At 45.1% G+C, this 16,522-nt stretch overlaps 1 protein-coding gene across 1 annotated transcript in view; it reads left to right on the top strand.

Annotated features, from left to right (window-relative positions):
- LOC142302793 (A.superbus venom factor 1-like) overlaps window positions 1-16,522 on the top strand; it is a 116,879-nt gene that overhangs the window by 85,848 nt on the left and 14,509 nt on the right. The window contains 7 exon segments of the mRNA XM_075343902.1: window positions 2,953-3,040; window positions 3,121-3,210; window positions 7,000-7,105; window positions 7,206-7,295; window positions 13,849-13,935; window positions 15,774-15,857; window positions 16,167-16,302. Of these exon segments, the coding sequence (XP_075200017.1) occupies window positions 2,953-3,040; window positions 3,121-3,210; window positions 7,000-7,105; window positions 7,206-7,295; window positions 13,849-13,935; window positions 15,774-15,857; window positions 16,167-16,302 (681 nt within the window).

Below are 16,522 nucleotides of genomic sequence, written 5' to 3'. Positions count from 1 at the left end.
GAAAATACCTCCAATGGGGCATGCATAGACTCAGTGCTGCATTTATAATGTCAGATATAGTTCTTCACACCCAAGGAAGCCCATGCGAAACGCGCGTAGGGGATACAGGGGTGCCATCTGCCAACAAGGAACATTATGGTTCGGTGCTGTGATGAATTCTTGTGCAATAAATGTTCTTAATCAGTGAATTATAGCTGATATTATAAGTGAAGGACTGAGTCTATCTATGCCCCATTGTATGTATTTTTCTCCCCCTTTGTACTTTGACTAGTGGCACCTTATCTAGTTCATCCTCCACACTTTTTTTTACCCCTATACAAATTAAGTATTTACATCTATTCACTTACTGCTGATGTCTCATCTGATTACAGCCTTTTTCTTCTCCATCTTGGCAAACTTTCATGTCAATGCCCTCATATCGGGACTCGGTCATTGCAGAGTTTGCCGCACTGATCACCGCACCTCTAAAAGGTCACATATATGTACACATATGTTTCCTAAATAAGAAATCCCAAACACTGGGCAGCTCAAAACAGATGTGCACACATCATTGTATTTAGCTATTGTGCAACCCACCATTCCAACTATAAATTGATAATCCACCACTGTGCCTGATGTTATCTAGTTACTAGTGATGAGCGAATATGCTCGACACTAGTCGTTACTTGTACAAATATTAAGGTATTGGCGATATCCATTACTTGTCAAGTATTTAGGTATTCGCCACGTGAGTTTCGAGTTCCCTCCTCACATGTTTGGTGTCTGATTTTCAGCCACTTAACATGCGGGGATTGCCTGCCAATCACACTAATGTGGTAGTCATCTTTGCTACTGGCATTACTGTTATTTGGAGGCATAGAGAAAAAAATGACGTGCACTCATTAAGGCACGAGAATAATACTTACTGTGTATCCCCGTGGCTGTCACACTGCTTCCTGATCCGATCATTAAAGTTCATGAATATGCTCTGCTTCCCTCACCCACCTTCTGTAACAGTGTCAGTGATTGGTTGCAGTCCTGCTAAAAAAAGCAGCCTTCAGCCTCCCCAAAATTCACGCATCTATTACCTGGCTCATCCCGATTGCACAGGAGTGGTGGCAATTGGGGTAATATAAGGGGTTAATGACAGCTATGAATTGTCAAAAAAAAACTCTTTTCCACTTGCAGGTCTAAAGTAATCCACAAAGACGATGTCTGACGATGAACCCATGTCTGCTGATGGAGCTGCAGCTGTTAGAGTGATTATGGCACTGAGCTCACCTGAGGTCACTGCTGTCTGTTCCCATGGTACCCCAGGTGTGACCTCAGGTGAACTGACCTGAGGTGAACTCATTAAATTCACCTAATCTCAGTTAATGCCAGATTACCAGATTAGGCAATGCACACTGACTTCAATGAGTTTACCTCATGTCAGTTCACCTGAGGTCACAGCTGTGGTAACATGAGAACCCTAGCTGTGACCTCAGGTGAAGTAATTGCGCTCAATGCTGGAATACCAGATTAGATGTGTTGTGCACATTGAGTATTTGGTTGTAAACATTTCTGCACCAAATCTGCAGTTCATGGCAAAAGCAATGCACCAAAACCACATCAAAACACATGTGGTTTTGTTGCTTTTTTTGCCAAGAGATGCAGATTTTGTGCAGAAATGTCTACCACCAAATACTCAATGAGCACAACAAGCCTAATTGGGCATTCCAGCATTGAGTTCAATGACTCCATCTGAGGTGACAGCTGGGGTTCCCATGTTATTCCAGCTTTGACCTAAAGAGAACTGAAATGAAGTGAACTCAGTGACCTCACCACAGCTGAAGTCATTGAACTCAATGCCGGATTATCGGATTAGGCAATGTGTGTGTATTGAGTATTTGGTTGCGGACATTTCTTAACCATATCTACAGCTCCTGGCAAAAAATGCACCAAAACTGCATCAAGGTGTATGTGGTTTTGATGCATTTTTTGCTAGGATATTCATATTTGGTGCAGAAATGTCTGCAACCAAATACTAAATGTGTGCACATAGCCTAATCTGTTAATCTTTTATGAAGTTAAATCACTTCACCTGAGGTCATACCTGGGGTACTTTGGGAACTGACAGCTGTGACCTCAAACTCTGTGATGTCACCGCTCACAGCTGCAGCTTCATCAGTGTATCCTTAATGCCGTAGTGATCGGTCACACTTTCGAATGTGACCTAGCACTACGACCTTAGGATGTAGCAGAGCAGGGATCGTTGTGGGACCTCCTGTGGATTACGCTGAACATACAGGGTTTTGGAAGGTTAATAAATTGGAAAAAGAGGATGGGATTTTTTTTTGCTTTTCAATTTTTTTAAATAAAGGATTTTTCTGTGTGTTTTGTGTTTATTTTTACCTACATGATTAGTAATGGGGGTGTCTCATTGACCCCTCACCATTACTAACCTCGGGCTTGATGACAGCTGTCATTTTCTTACAAATCACAGCTGTCATTAACCTTTTATATTACCCCAATTGCTACCACACTAGGGCAATTGGGATGACTTGGGTAAGCCACGGAATTGTAAAATCTAATAAATTCAACAATTCTGAGCAGCTGCGGGCTGCTATTTTTAGGCTGGGGAGGGCTCAATAACCATGGGTCTCCCCAGCCTTAGAATACCAGCCTTCAGCTGTCATCTTTCTCTTGGCTGGGTATAAAAATAGGGGACATCCTCAATGTTTTTTAATTATTTATTTAAATAGATAAAAAAAATGCATGGTATCATTCATATTTTGATACACAGCCAAGATAAGAAGCACAGCTGGGCACTGCGATAGCCCAAATTTCCCTCATTATAATACGATCATGACATCTAATAGCCATATTCCATATTTATATACATTAATATGTGCATTAGATGTTCATGAGAAATTTTTGAATCCTCTCCTATCTATATGTTGTCATCAGTCTCATATTGCAATCTTTCTATAGACATCTTAAAGGCAGTGATGCTACCATGTCTGTCTTGGATGTTTCCATGATGACTGGATTTGCCCCCGATATTGAAAGTCTTAATAAGGTGAGATTATGAAATTAATATTAAATATCTCCATATTCTCTGTATGAATGAGATATAATTCATGCTCTTCATATTCACAGCTAAAGAAGGGAGTGGACAAATTTATCTCCAAGTTTGAGATTAACAGGGAATCAACCGATAAGGGATCACTCATCATCTACCTGGACAAGGTATTGGTTATGAACCAAATTTTGATCTGGAAGCTGCCGGACTCTTTCTAACTTCGATTTACGATATAATTTAATTCCTGGGAATATAAGCGGCCATATTAGGTGGCCTGTCAGCAGATACTGACCCCTCTCCTACTGAGAATACATGCACACTCGGCTGAGCTGACCATGCATGTGTATGGGGAGCGGGGATGAAGAGATATGGCTGTAACTCAAAAAAACATTGATCCGACAGCAATCAAACATGTATGGCCTCCCGTAGGCTTGAGGATATCCGGAAACATTCGTCACTAACAGACTTCTGGATTCACTCACGTTCCTCAAACTATTGAAAAATTCCTCAATACTAGGAATATAGGTTTTTATATTATTATTATTATTATTATTATTATTATTATTATTATTATTTAAGTAGTAGGAAAAAACTTGTTGATTTGTAATTGGCTTTTTCCGCGATCATTTACAAGTTTTGGTAGAATGGACTGAGTGAAGACTTGCTTCATTTTGCACTGATTTGATATATTATTTATTAGGGATGATCGAATACTTCAATTATTCAGCTTCGCAAATATTTTCCGAATACCTTGCCACTATTCGACTATTCGATGCGCAATGTAAATGGGGCTTTACACGCTACGATATCGTTAATGTTTTATCGTCAGGGTCACGTTGTTAGTGACGCACATCCGGCGTCATTAACGATATCGCAGCATGTGATACTTACCAGCGACCTCAAAAATGGGGAAAATCGTTCACCATGGAGAGGTCGTCCCAAAACCAAAAATCGGTAATGGTTGATTATCGATGTGGTTCGTCGCTCATGCGGCAGCACACATCGCTGTGTGTGACACCGCAGGAGCGAGGAACGTCTACTTACCTGCCGCCGGCCGCAATGCAGAAGGAAGGAGGTGGGCGGGATGTTATGTCCCGCTCATCTCCGCCCCTCCGCTTTGATTGGCCGGCCGCTTAGTGACGTCGCGGTGACGTCGCTGTGATGCCGAACGTCCCTCCCCCTTGAGGGAGGGATTGTTCGGCAGTCATAGCGACGACGACGACCAGGTAAGTGCGTGTGACGCTGCCGTAGCGATAATGTTCGCTGCGGCAGCGATCACACGATATCGCATGCACGACGGGGGCGGGTGCTTTTGCGTACGATATCGCTAGCAATTGCTAGAAATATCGTAGCGTGTAAAGCCCGCTAAAGTCTATGGGAAGCCCGAATAGTTCCGAATAGTTGTTATTCCGATTTCCCATAGACTTACATTGCACATCGAATATTCGCGAATAGTGGCAAGGTATTCAGGAAATATTCGTGAAGCCGAATAATCAAAGTATTCGATCATCCCTATTATTTATCCCATTTTTGGGTAGATACGATATTTTGATCACCTCTCATTGCCTTTTTTTTGTGGAATAACCACAATTCTGGTGTTTTCATTTTTTTTTCTCATTGTAATGGTCATTAATTTTATATTTTGATAAATCAGACTTTCGTGGATGTGGGAATGTCACTTTTTTGGGTTTTTTTTATTTTTAATGGAGGAAAAATATATATCTTATAATTTTCAAACTTTCTCACATAATTTTCATATTTTTAAAAAATAAATGTTCTTTGTATTTTGGACCTGTAATCATCCAATGACTTGTGCTATATACAGCAATGCCACAGTTTTTCTGTATTTAGTAAACATCACGGTCCTGTATGAAAGCAAGCAACGGACCCCCAAACTGTACTAATGTCCCCCATCCTGTCAATCTTCTCCAATAAATGTAAAAAAAAGCAAGAATCCTCTCATATGTCCCCGCACCTATGATGAGCTTTGTCCGCTTCCTGCTCAGTAGGTGTTACAGAAGGGCAGGGTGGCGCATGGCAGTGACATCATGGAGTTGGTCGCTAATGTCAGTTTGGGGTTTTTGAGCTCCCAGTGGCTTGTGTAGCTATTGTGGTGCAGAGACCCAGTAATGTGCATTCAGCTGAAAAAGGCATTGGCTTCGGTTTGCCTGCTCCTCCCTGTGCCCGGTCGCGGTCTCATTCTCTGAGCCTGCAATTATTATGTGACGCCCTGGCCTATCGGTCGTCACAGGGTATTGTGCAATCTGCCCTTCTGCACAGCATCCTCCTTGGTTACGGGTCCCTGACCTTTGGTGTTGCTAAGAACAAGCTAATCAAAACCCTAGGAACACTCTGCACCACACCCACCAGTGGACAGCCTGAAGGGAATAGTGTTGGCCACTTGGGGGGTTGGTTAAGGTGAGGTCAGGAGTGTCAGGAGACAGAGTGTAGCGTTGGAGGTGAAAGTGATAGGAGGTCAGAAGCTGGACTCTTCAGTTACTAGATGACAGACGTTGGTCTGGGCCTGGTAGGAGCTGGACCCCGGTCGCAGGGGATCATGACAAGGGGCACGGACTGTCGAGGAGGACAGCCGGCGGCCTTGTGCCATCACCGGGCAGGGGCCAGGGCACGACGGGGTACGTGGACCCTAGGCCAGGAAGTAGCTTCAGGCGTCCTGGTAATTTACCCGACGAGGACGGAGCCTTCAAGATCCATTCTACACCCACTCCAAAATTGGGGTACTAGCGCAATGAGGGGGATAGGACTTTCCCACTGCATAGTCTAGAAAATCCCAAGCATGAACCCTGAGAGCAAGCTCATTCCGTTAGCCATACGGGTGAGCGGGACCCGTTTAGTTTTAAGCTAAAAGGGACCAACTACAGAAAAGAGGTGCCAAGGTCAAGGTCACAGGCTAACAAGCAACACCAACAGGCACGGGATCCAGGCGTGCTCCCTCCCTGCTGCAGTGGCATCAAGAACTTTGGTTTACCAAGGTTGTCAGGGTCAGCGTTATTGGACTGAGTGAGTACGCAATTAACCCTTAGGCTCCTTTCACATTGCATTTTTCCCTACGTCCACAGGTCCCGTCGGAGGATCCGTCCGAACTGCCTCTCCGCCACTCTTCAAAGTGTGTTCCGGACGCATGCGCCCGGCAGGGCCATTCACTGTAATGGAGCGCACTGCGTTAGCGTGTGCTCTGTTTTGTGCCATTTTTGCACATATACGTTTTCTGCAGACGGAACGTAGTCCACTGAACGCTGTTAAAGATAAATGAACCCGAGTTTAAAGATAAATGAACAGAGTTTGGATTCCGAGTTTGGGGGCTTTACATATGAACACCACTCCGTGAGCATCGCTGCGCTCGGGTACGCTCGGCACTCAGACCAGTGTGGGCCACTTGCAGTGTTTGATTGGCTAACACTGGGGGTAACAACAGCGTGATTGGCTGTAATGTGCACCAAACATAAATATAAAAAAAACAGACCTCCGCCCTCCTAAAGAAGTGATTTGTTTATGGCTGGCTGCATGTGGGTGGAGACTCAAACTGTCCAATCAGTGACCTAACAAAAATGGAAAAAAAAAAAACAGACCCCACCATCCCAGAGAAGTGATCTGTGTATGGTTGGCTACATGTCTGGGACCCCAAACTGTCCAATCAGTGAATTCCAATGGGCTTCGGATCAAGCTCGGGTCCAGAAAAGAACTTTATCTAAAGTCTGGCTGAACCCACAGAACCCAAACTTCCACGGGTCTGCTCATCTCTATTGATGACATATCCATTTCATCATACTTGATCGTGGTCCATTATACAAAGTCTTATCACTTGGGCATTAGTTGAATTCTATGATGTAATGCAGGTTAGACATTAGGATCTTCATTTATAAAAAAAAAAAGTTGTATTCGATTTTGATAGTTCTTCAAAGATATTTTATCTTTTCTTCTCTTCCTTTGGACAGATCTCCCACAGAGAAGACGACTGCATCAAGTTCAATGTCCATCAGGTGTTTAAGGTTGGTCTCATCCAACCGGCGTCTGTCACCGTTTATGACTATTCCAGCCCCGGTAGGTGACAAAGAAGATATCTCTACTGACCTGATATGTGAGCCACAGAGGTCTGAAAATTCATTTTATTTGACTGATTTTACTTTTGTCGTCTTTGAAGAAAACCGCTGCACTAAAATCTACCACGTGGACCAGGAGAGCAAGTTATTGGGCAAGATCTGTCAAAATAATGTGTGTCGTTGCGCGGAGGGTAAGTAACCTAAAGACATAAAAGCAGAGAAAAAGGGTTAAACTTATCCAAATGAGCAAATGAGACGTCTTCTCTAGAGAAGAGCGGTGTTCGAATCGAACTGTTCCCCAATCTCAAATTCGACCTGTTTTAGGCGATGTTCGGGTCATTTGACGAATGCGAACAATTAGCTTCAAGTTCGACAGTTCGAGGTTATGTTCGATAACGGTTCGATCACCAAAAGCGTAACTGGCTTTTCACGGTAATACGGTTATTCAATGTTAATACAGTGGAACCTTCGTTAACGAGAACAATCCGTTCTGGGACTGTGCTTGTTAACCAAGTTACTGGTTCAGCAAAGCAAGATTTCCCATAGGAAATCATTGCAATGCAGACGATTCCTTCCACAACTTGTTAAATGTCCCATCCTGGTCTCCTATTGTGCCATTCCACACACACACAAACACACACAAACTCACACAAACACGCACAAACATACACAAACATACACAAACACGCACAAACACGCACAAACATACACAAACATTCACAAACACGCACAAAAATACACAAACACACACGCACATATTATGCTCACCTGACCTTCCATTCCATTGTCGGCCTCCTGGGACTTGCAGTTCGTCGGTACAAGATATGTATCGGGTAACCATCGCGACCAATGCCAGAACTTCCGCTGCCAGAGCGCTGAAGACAAAGGCAGGAGCCACTTGCCTCTGATGGCCAGCGCGCTGCCTTTGAGTAGTGTCTGACAGCGGAAGTTCCTCCCTCTGTCAGACGCTACTCAAAGGCAGTGTGCTGGCCAATCAGAGGCAAGCGGCTCCTGCCTTTGACGTCAGCGCTCTGTCAGCGGAAGTTCCGGCATCGGTCTCTATGGTTTCCCGATACACATCCTGTAGAGGCGAACTGTGTGTTTCAAGCAATCATAGCGACGAGGGAGGAACTTCCTCTGTCAGACGCTACTCAAAGGCAGCACGCTGGCCAATCAGAGGCAAGCGGCTCCTGCCTTTGACGTCAGCGCTCTGGCAGCAGAAATTCCGGCATCGGTCGCTATGGTTACCCGATACACATCCTGTAGAGGTGAACTGCAAGTCCCAGGAGGCCGGCAATGGAACGGAAGGTAAGGTGAGCATAATATGTGTGTGTGCGCTCGTGTTTGTGCATGTTTGTATGTGTTTGTGTTTGCCTGCCATTGTTTTCAATGGTGTTCGAAGGTGTTCGACGAACGTTCGACCAACCGAACCAAACTCGAACACCAGGGTGGTGGCTCATCTCTAGTCTTCACCCCCCCAAACAGGATGAACACCCATGTACAAAATGATTGTAGGTTTCAAGAGCAAAACTTAACTTATATTACCTTTGGAGATGAGCGAATCTATTCAATTCAAGATTAATTTTTGTTGAATTGTTATAAACAGTTTCCATCCATTAAGTGTAATAATAGTTCCTAATATTACTATCTCCAATTAGAAATGTAGTATAGTTCTCCTAATTCACTATGTCTCTTACCTCATGTGCAGGGCATTGCAGCTAAGGTATCCATGGTTACGACCACTCATATAGTAGAAGCTAGTTAGTTGCTCATGGTCGCAACCATGGATACTTAAGCTGCAATGCCCTGCACATGAGGTAAGAGACATCACTATATCAGGAGATCTATACTACATTTCTAATTGGAGATATTTGCTAATATTATTATTATTACACCTACTACATACCGTATTGGGATATGAAACGCATCTGATAACCGGCAGAAATTTCCCCAGTGACTACAAGTGTAGACCGGGGACTAGGATCATCATCATTGCTTATTAAGCTGTGAAAAACTCCCATACAAGTATTAAAAACTCTAGAAACGTGGAGTCATATAATCAATAAAATGGTAAAAATAAAAGATTTATACTTTATTAAATATTAATTCAGACAGACAGAATAAATACATACATAGTGAAAGTTCATGGTCCACACTGCGAACTAGCTAAGGTGCCAGAAAAAGAATACCAGTATCCTTAGGGGGAGGATTCCATCTCCAATGCAATGGGGTGTATACACAAAAAGTGCTCAACATTTATAACAAGATCAATCAATCTAATACAAAAAAGTATGGCGCAGTAAAAACTCTATATACTCACCCATAATATTCCCCGTTGGAATGTGGCACTGCAGTAACCCCAACGCGCGTTTCGTGTGGACTTACCTCTAAGGATACTGGCATTCTTTTTCTTGCACCTTAGCTAGTTTGTACTCTGCGCCATGTACTTTCACTATGTATGTATTTATTCTGTCTGTTTGAATTAATGTCTAATAAAGTATAAATCTTTTATTTTTACCATCTTGGTGATTACATGGTTTAATACATATCGAGATAGGATCTTTGAGATGGGAATACCCTTTTACAGAAATTGGAAGGGGTTGATACAGTCCTGGGAGATGTCAGAGTGTTTTACTCGTCTTTTCAGGCTGTTGGAGTTCTTGCAAATGGTTTAAACTACCAAAAAAATTAATCTTCCAAAATCAAATCTTTAGATATAGCACAATATTGGGGGGGTTACATTTTAAAACTTAAAGGGGTATAAGCCGCAGGGGAACGAGGAACAACATCGTACCGTCGCTGCAGCGAAAATATGAAAATGTCAGACACTACACCAATGATACGATTATGACGCTTTTGCGCTCGTTAATCGTATCAAAAAGGATTTACACACTATGATATCGACAGCGACGCCGGATGTGTGTCACTTTCGATTTGACCCCACCGACATCGCACCTGTGATGTTGTAGTGTGCAAAGTATCCCTAAGTCTGGGGGAAGGGGCCTGGGATCCACCCAACCTTTTTGCTTACCTGGGAGGATGAGGCAGTCTGTTTGAGAAGTTGAAGAGAGAAGCATTGATCCTCTGGGAGAAGCTGTGACTTCTCAGAGAGACCTGGACATTTATCGCTGGACTAATTTTACCCTCTGTTTTGTGGATTATGTTATGGACCATTTGATTTGCTTGGAATAAATGCTTATTGAATTGTACAGCCATCTCTCGCTCTGTTGATTGTGTGATATGGGAGAAGGACTCCGTCACAGTTCTCTTGATCGGCTATGTCACTTACCTCATGTGCAGGGCATTGAAGGCTTATGTGTCAATGGTTATAACCACAAGCAACTATCTAACTCACTATATGAGTAGTCATAGTCATGGATATCTATGTTGTAATGCCTTGGACATGAGGTAAGTGACATAGTTAATCAGGAGAACTATACTACATTTCTAATTTGAGATATTTTCAAATACTATTAATATTACAACTACTATATATTGGGATAGGATCTTGGAGATGGGAATACCCCTGTAATGCTTAATATTTTATTTAAAAATGTTTCTCAACACTAGGAATAAGCAAACCCAAACTGTAAAATTCGAGGTTCGTACCGAACACCAGGTGTCCGGGTCAAGGACCCTAACACAGACTTTTACCAGTATTTCCAGTACTTCCAAATCCTATGCATAAGTCATCATTGTTAAAGTAAAGGCCAACCTGGATTTTACCATATAAAGTAAAGGCAGTGCCATACTGGCGTTACCACGTTGATTAAAATCATACTTTAACTTTTCCGATTGGATCATTGATTGCAGAAAAGAATGTGAATAAAGGTCCAGAAATTGGTGCATTCTTTGACTGACATGTGTGTGACGCCCTGGACTAGCCAGGTAGTCACAGACATAACACCACACACACCCCCTCCCCCGGATAGTTACACCAGTCAACCAAAAACCCTTGTTGCCTCCCTCCAGGGTCTGATGTCCACACCAGGTGGGGCGGAGCCAGGCGGTTGGCCCCACCCACCGAGGAGTTCACAGGCCTGGAGGCGGGAAAAGCAGGAGATTGCGTTTGGAGGTGAAAGCGAGAGGTCAGAAACTGCAAGTGTCTGGGTGGGAGCCCAGGCACTGACAACAAGGTCGGCAGATGGTGGTGGCCGTCTGCAGGAGTTAGCGGATCTCTGCGGAACCATAGGACCGGGGTTGGGCAGTGGCCCACCGGTACCGAACTGGGGAGCGGAGTGAAGTTAAGCACACCGGCAGGGCCATCGGACCCCGACTAGGCTTGGAGCCGCCGACAAAGGTCAAATCCGAAAGTGACCGGAACCCCAGGGGTTTCCTAACACCCAAGTCCCGCTAGAAGGCAACAGTCCACACCGTGAGGATATACAGCCACCGCCACAGGCTAGAGATCCAAGGGCCAGCGCCTGCAGGCAAAAGGGCTCCTACGGTACCTATACGCCGGGGAGCGGACTACCGTTGGGAAACCATCGTAGTCGACACATTCTACACAGGTGCAGGGAAAGACAGCCACCATCACCTGTCCTGGGAGAGCAAAGACACTGCAGCCGGCTGCGGGACCCGTCCGTCCGGCCATTTGGTTCACCAGAGACTTTGTGACTTTCTGTCTGAGTGAGTACAACAGTGCCATCCGGCACCGCGCCGCGCTGCCCCTGCCACCCTGCACACCAGCCATCCAGCCTCCCTGTTACACTACCGTGCCCCGGGATCGCCAACCCCTACCCACGGAGGGGACAATATCCTAGCTGCTCCCTACCATCTCTCCCAGAAACCCCGTCACCAGCAGCAGTGGTGCCATTATCACCACGTCCCGTGGGTGGCATCACGAACTATCTCCCCAAACAAACCATCCCTTTTCACTCACGGGTGAGGAGCGCTGCTCGAGTCCCCGGGTCCGGCCCACCGCTCGAGCCACCGAGCAGCAGCAGCAGAAGCCCCGGACCCGAGCGTGGCGAGCGCGCCCCTCCGCCCGCGACATGTGCAGCAGTGCGGGCCTTTGTGGGTCGGGTCCTTTGAGTAGATTTCTCCTCCGGTGTCCTCCTGCTTGCCCCTTTTCTTAATTCAAATTTTGCACTGCACCGCCATTGCCTTTGTTAGGCATTGAGAGTAATGATGTCTTCATTAAAATGATGCTGGAGTCAGCGCCTTCATGTACCACGATCTGCAGTGGCATTTTATTGAAGACACTGTGGAGAAGACTTTGAGTGGCATCGGTGCATGCGCAGATACTCCAGGAAGACAGAAAAATGAGTCAGCACATTAGCGACGTCACCGCTGTCCTGAACTGTTTAAGAGCTCAGACAGCGGGACAGTGATGAGAAGCAGCGCTGCGCTCCCTCTCATCAGTGCTTTCAAATGTATTGGCATCTGTGATGCTGATACATTTGAACTTGCGATCCTGAACAGGGGGCCTGGTGCTGGCGGTGACACCAGATCCCTCCCCCCAGCTCACGGGTCCCACAGCAGTGGCGTGAGAGGCTGCGGGGAGAGTACAGAATGTGGGGAGGGTGCGGGGGAGGGAGGCGGAGACGCCGAGCACTGTACCTACCCAGCAGGGTTGCTACATGATCTCGGCTGTAATGCCCATCTACAAGGTGTACATAAGCTCCCACCCTGTCAACGTGACATCACAGGAAGCAGCAAAATTAGGGCAGGAGCAGTCACATGACCGCTCTGAGTCAGGGAGAGGGGCTGACAGCAGGGCAGGTAGGTAGTCACTATCTAATTACTTGCCCCAATGTAGCCCAATAGTAAAATAATGAAAAAAAATCGCAAAATAACCCGAATAACCCCTTTAAGACAGTCAATTAATACAGGTATGACATCAACCAAATAGTCAAGGGGCTAAACTGTAATTGGAGTTAGGCGGGCTTTGCACACTACGACATCGCAGGTGCTATGTCGGTGGGGTCAAATTGAAAATGACGTACGTCCGGCATCGCATGCGACATCGTAGTGTGTAAAGGCTCGATGATACGATTAACGAGCGCAAAAGCGTCATAATCGTATCATCGGTGCAGCGTCGTCGTAATCCATAATTACGCTGACGCGACGGTCCGATGTTGTTCCTCGCTCCTGTGGCAGCACACATCGCTGTGTGTGAAGCCACAGGAGCGAAGAACATCTCCTACCGGCGTCACAGTGGCTTCCGTAGGATATGCGGAAGGAAGGAGGTGGGCGGGATGTTTACATCCTGCTCATCTCCGCCCATCCGCTCCGATTGGCCGCCTGCCGTGTGACGTCGCAGTGACGCCGCACGACCCGCCACCTTAACAAGGAGGCGGGTCGCCGGCCAGAGTGACGGTCGCAGGACAGGTGAATCCATGTGAAGCTGCCGTAGCGATAATGTTCACTACGGCAGCTATCACAAGGATATCGCAACTGTGACGGGGGTGGGGACTATCGTGTGTGACATCGCAGCATCGGCTTGCGATGTCGCAACGTGCAAAGTACCCCTTTAGACTCCAGGAAGGACCTGAAAAAGAAAAGAAATATATTAGTCACTTTGATCTTCCCCTTTCCTATTGAGCTCAGAAAACACAAATGGGATAAAGTTGGGGGCAGGGTGGTGCTCAGGCATCAATTAAAATTTACCTCTATTCTAATAGCTCACAGGATGGAGAACATCAACATATGTTGAGCTGTGAGGGACCTAAGAGAAGTCACATCTTCAGTGGTCGCCTTCTGAGTCTCCTGGCGTTGACATCTTTGGATTTTGTCTTTTAGGTAATTGTTTCCTGCAGCAACAACTGGAGGATAAAATGAATGCTTATATACGATTCGAGAGAGCATGTGCACCAGGAGTTGACTACGGTGAGGACCTTGTACTTCAATCTTCACATAAAAGATATTTCTAAGTCTAAAGATTTAGCAGATAGGAAGTTCAACATTTCAACACTTAGGTCCCATACACACATCCGTTTTTACATGTACTATGTGACATTTTGCTATTTTTATTTTATTAGTATAATTTTTTACAAACAGTACAAGGACACGCTATATACTTTGATTCTGGTACCATGTCCTTTTTGTGAGTCAATGGTCGGCAGAAACAACAGCAGACACATTTCTGAGTTTGATGCAGAAACTTGGCACTCAAGATAAATGTGAATGGTGGTCTTTTATTGAGAAGAACTTGACAAAACAATCATTGATCTCGGGGAGACCAGCCAGAGAAAACACTGCCGGCAGCCAACGAGGGCGCTCAACACAGTGAAATCCTAGGTGCATTGTCCCCTGCGAAATATGCAAATCAAAAAAGTCAGTGGAGCCTCTGTTAGGAGTCTCGACACAGAAACTAGCCAGATATCCCTCCGGGAAGGACCTAGCCAAGGAGTGGCTCTTTTTAGGAGACCACCATAACCATCATATTAAGTGGCCCTTTTAGTCAATAACCAACTCGTTCACAAGTTTAAAGATATGACAAGGGAAATACCAAGGCCAGGTATCCATCCACAGACAGCTGTTCAGGGTATTGCCCCTCATCAGTGTGGAGTAAGATTCTGGCCAGGTGGGAGCAATGCCTAGTAGACCAACAAGACAAAACAATCACTGATCTCAGGGAGACCAGCCAGAGAAAACACTGCCGGCAGCCAACGAGGGCGCTCAACACAGTGAAATCCTAGATGAATTGCCCCCTGGGAAATATACAAATCAAAAAAGTCCGTGGAGCCTCTGTTAGGAGTCTCGACACAGAAACTAGCCAGCTATCCCTCCGAGAAGGACCTAGCCAAGGAGTGGCTCTTTTTAGGAGACCACCATTACCACCATATTAAGTGGCCCTTTTAGTCAATATCCAACTCTTTGAGAAGTTTAAAGATATGACAAGGGAAATACCAAGGCCAGGTATCCATCCACAGACAGCTGTTTCGGGGTATTGCCCCTCATCAGTGTGGCGTAGGATACTGGCCAGGTGGGAGCAATGCCTAGTAGACCAGCAAGACAAAACAATCACTGATCTCGGGGAGACCAGCCAGAGAAAACACTGCCAGCAGCCAACGAGGGCACTCAACACAGTGAAATCCTAGGTGCATTGCCCCCTGGGAAATATGCAAATCAAAAAAGTCTGTGTGGCAGGGACACACTGATGGAGCCACAGCTGTGAGTGCTGACTTCACTGAGTTCATCTGAGTTCAGAGCTGGGGTTCCCACAGTACCCCAGCTGTAACCTTAGGTGAAACCCACCTGAGATAAACTTATTGAACTCAATGACCTCTCCTCAGATGAATTAATTGAACTTAATGCCGGATTACTGGCTTAGGCTATGTTTGTACGTTGAGTATTTGTTTGCAAATATTTCTGCATGAAATCTGCAACTCCTGGCAAAAAAACGCACCAAAAATAGGTTGCGGTTTTGTTGCATTTTCGGCACTTATTTTTTGCCAGGAGATGCAGATTTGTTGCAGAAATGTCTACAACCAAATAGCCTATTCAAAACCTATTCAGAACTGCCAAACCCAAACATCTATGCCTTTGCTCATCTCTATTCTTTATCTTTAACGGAGAAATGCAATACAGACTAGGATTTGCCAACTATGGTGTAGGCTCAGGTCCTGAGCCCGCTGCATACATGGGGACCCAACGTGGGATGTACTATTATGCCATACATTGGGAAGAAGTTGTAAATTTCACCTCATTTTCTCTGTTCATAGTGTATAAGACGCGCCTGGAAGAAATACAAAGCAGTGATAATTATGATAATTATGTGATGAAGATAATCAGCGTCATCAAGGGAGGTAAGGAAGGAAGTGTACACATAGAGGATGTACGGCTTCTACATGATTATGTATAATCACATATATGGTTTGGGTTATGTGGAATATATAGAGATTGGCGAAACCATAATTCCCTCTTACCAATATGGATTTCAACATGGAAAAACATGACGTTGTCAGAAATCCATAATGGAGACTTTGTCGTAGAATATTGCCCTGTATGATGATTAATTGAGGTTCAGAGGTGGTAACATCAATCGCCTTTCTTAGCATGGTGATAATCCCTCAGTGTGTTAATGTTTTATCCTCCATGTTTGGTCTCGTAATTAGGTACAGAAAAACGGGTTTTGGACAATCAGAGGAATTTTATCAGCCATGTAAAGTGCCGCAAAGCACTAAATCTGAAAACCGGGCATGACTACCTGATCTGGGGGGTTTCAGAAGACCTTTGGCAACAACCATCTGGGTGAGTGATATAAACATTACTGGAGCAACAATTAGAGATGAGCAAATCTTTGTCAGTTTGATCCCAGCAGAATTCTCCCAGGAAATTTGCTTAGCTATGAATCAAAAGCACTGGAAAGCCTTCACTTTAGCCAAAAAATATGTATGACACTATGCTTTTTTCCTCAGGCCCTTGACAATTGAGGAAGGATTCTCCAGTCGTGCTGTGTGTGTGTGACCCA

This window comes from Anomaloglossus baeobatrachus, chromosome 4 (genome assembly GCF_048569485.1).
Source record: "Anomaloglossus baeobatrachus isolate aAnoBae1 chromosome 4, aAnoBae1.hap1, whole genome shotgun sequence".
Classification (NCBI taxonomy): domain Eukaryota; kingdom Metazoa; phylum Chordata; class Amphibia; order Anura; family Aromobatidae; genus Anomaloglossus; species Anomaloglossus baeobatrachus.
Note: the sequence above shows the minus strand (reverse complement) of the source record. Positions and strands in the feature narration are given on the sequence as shown.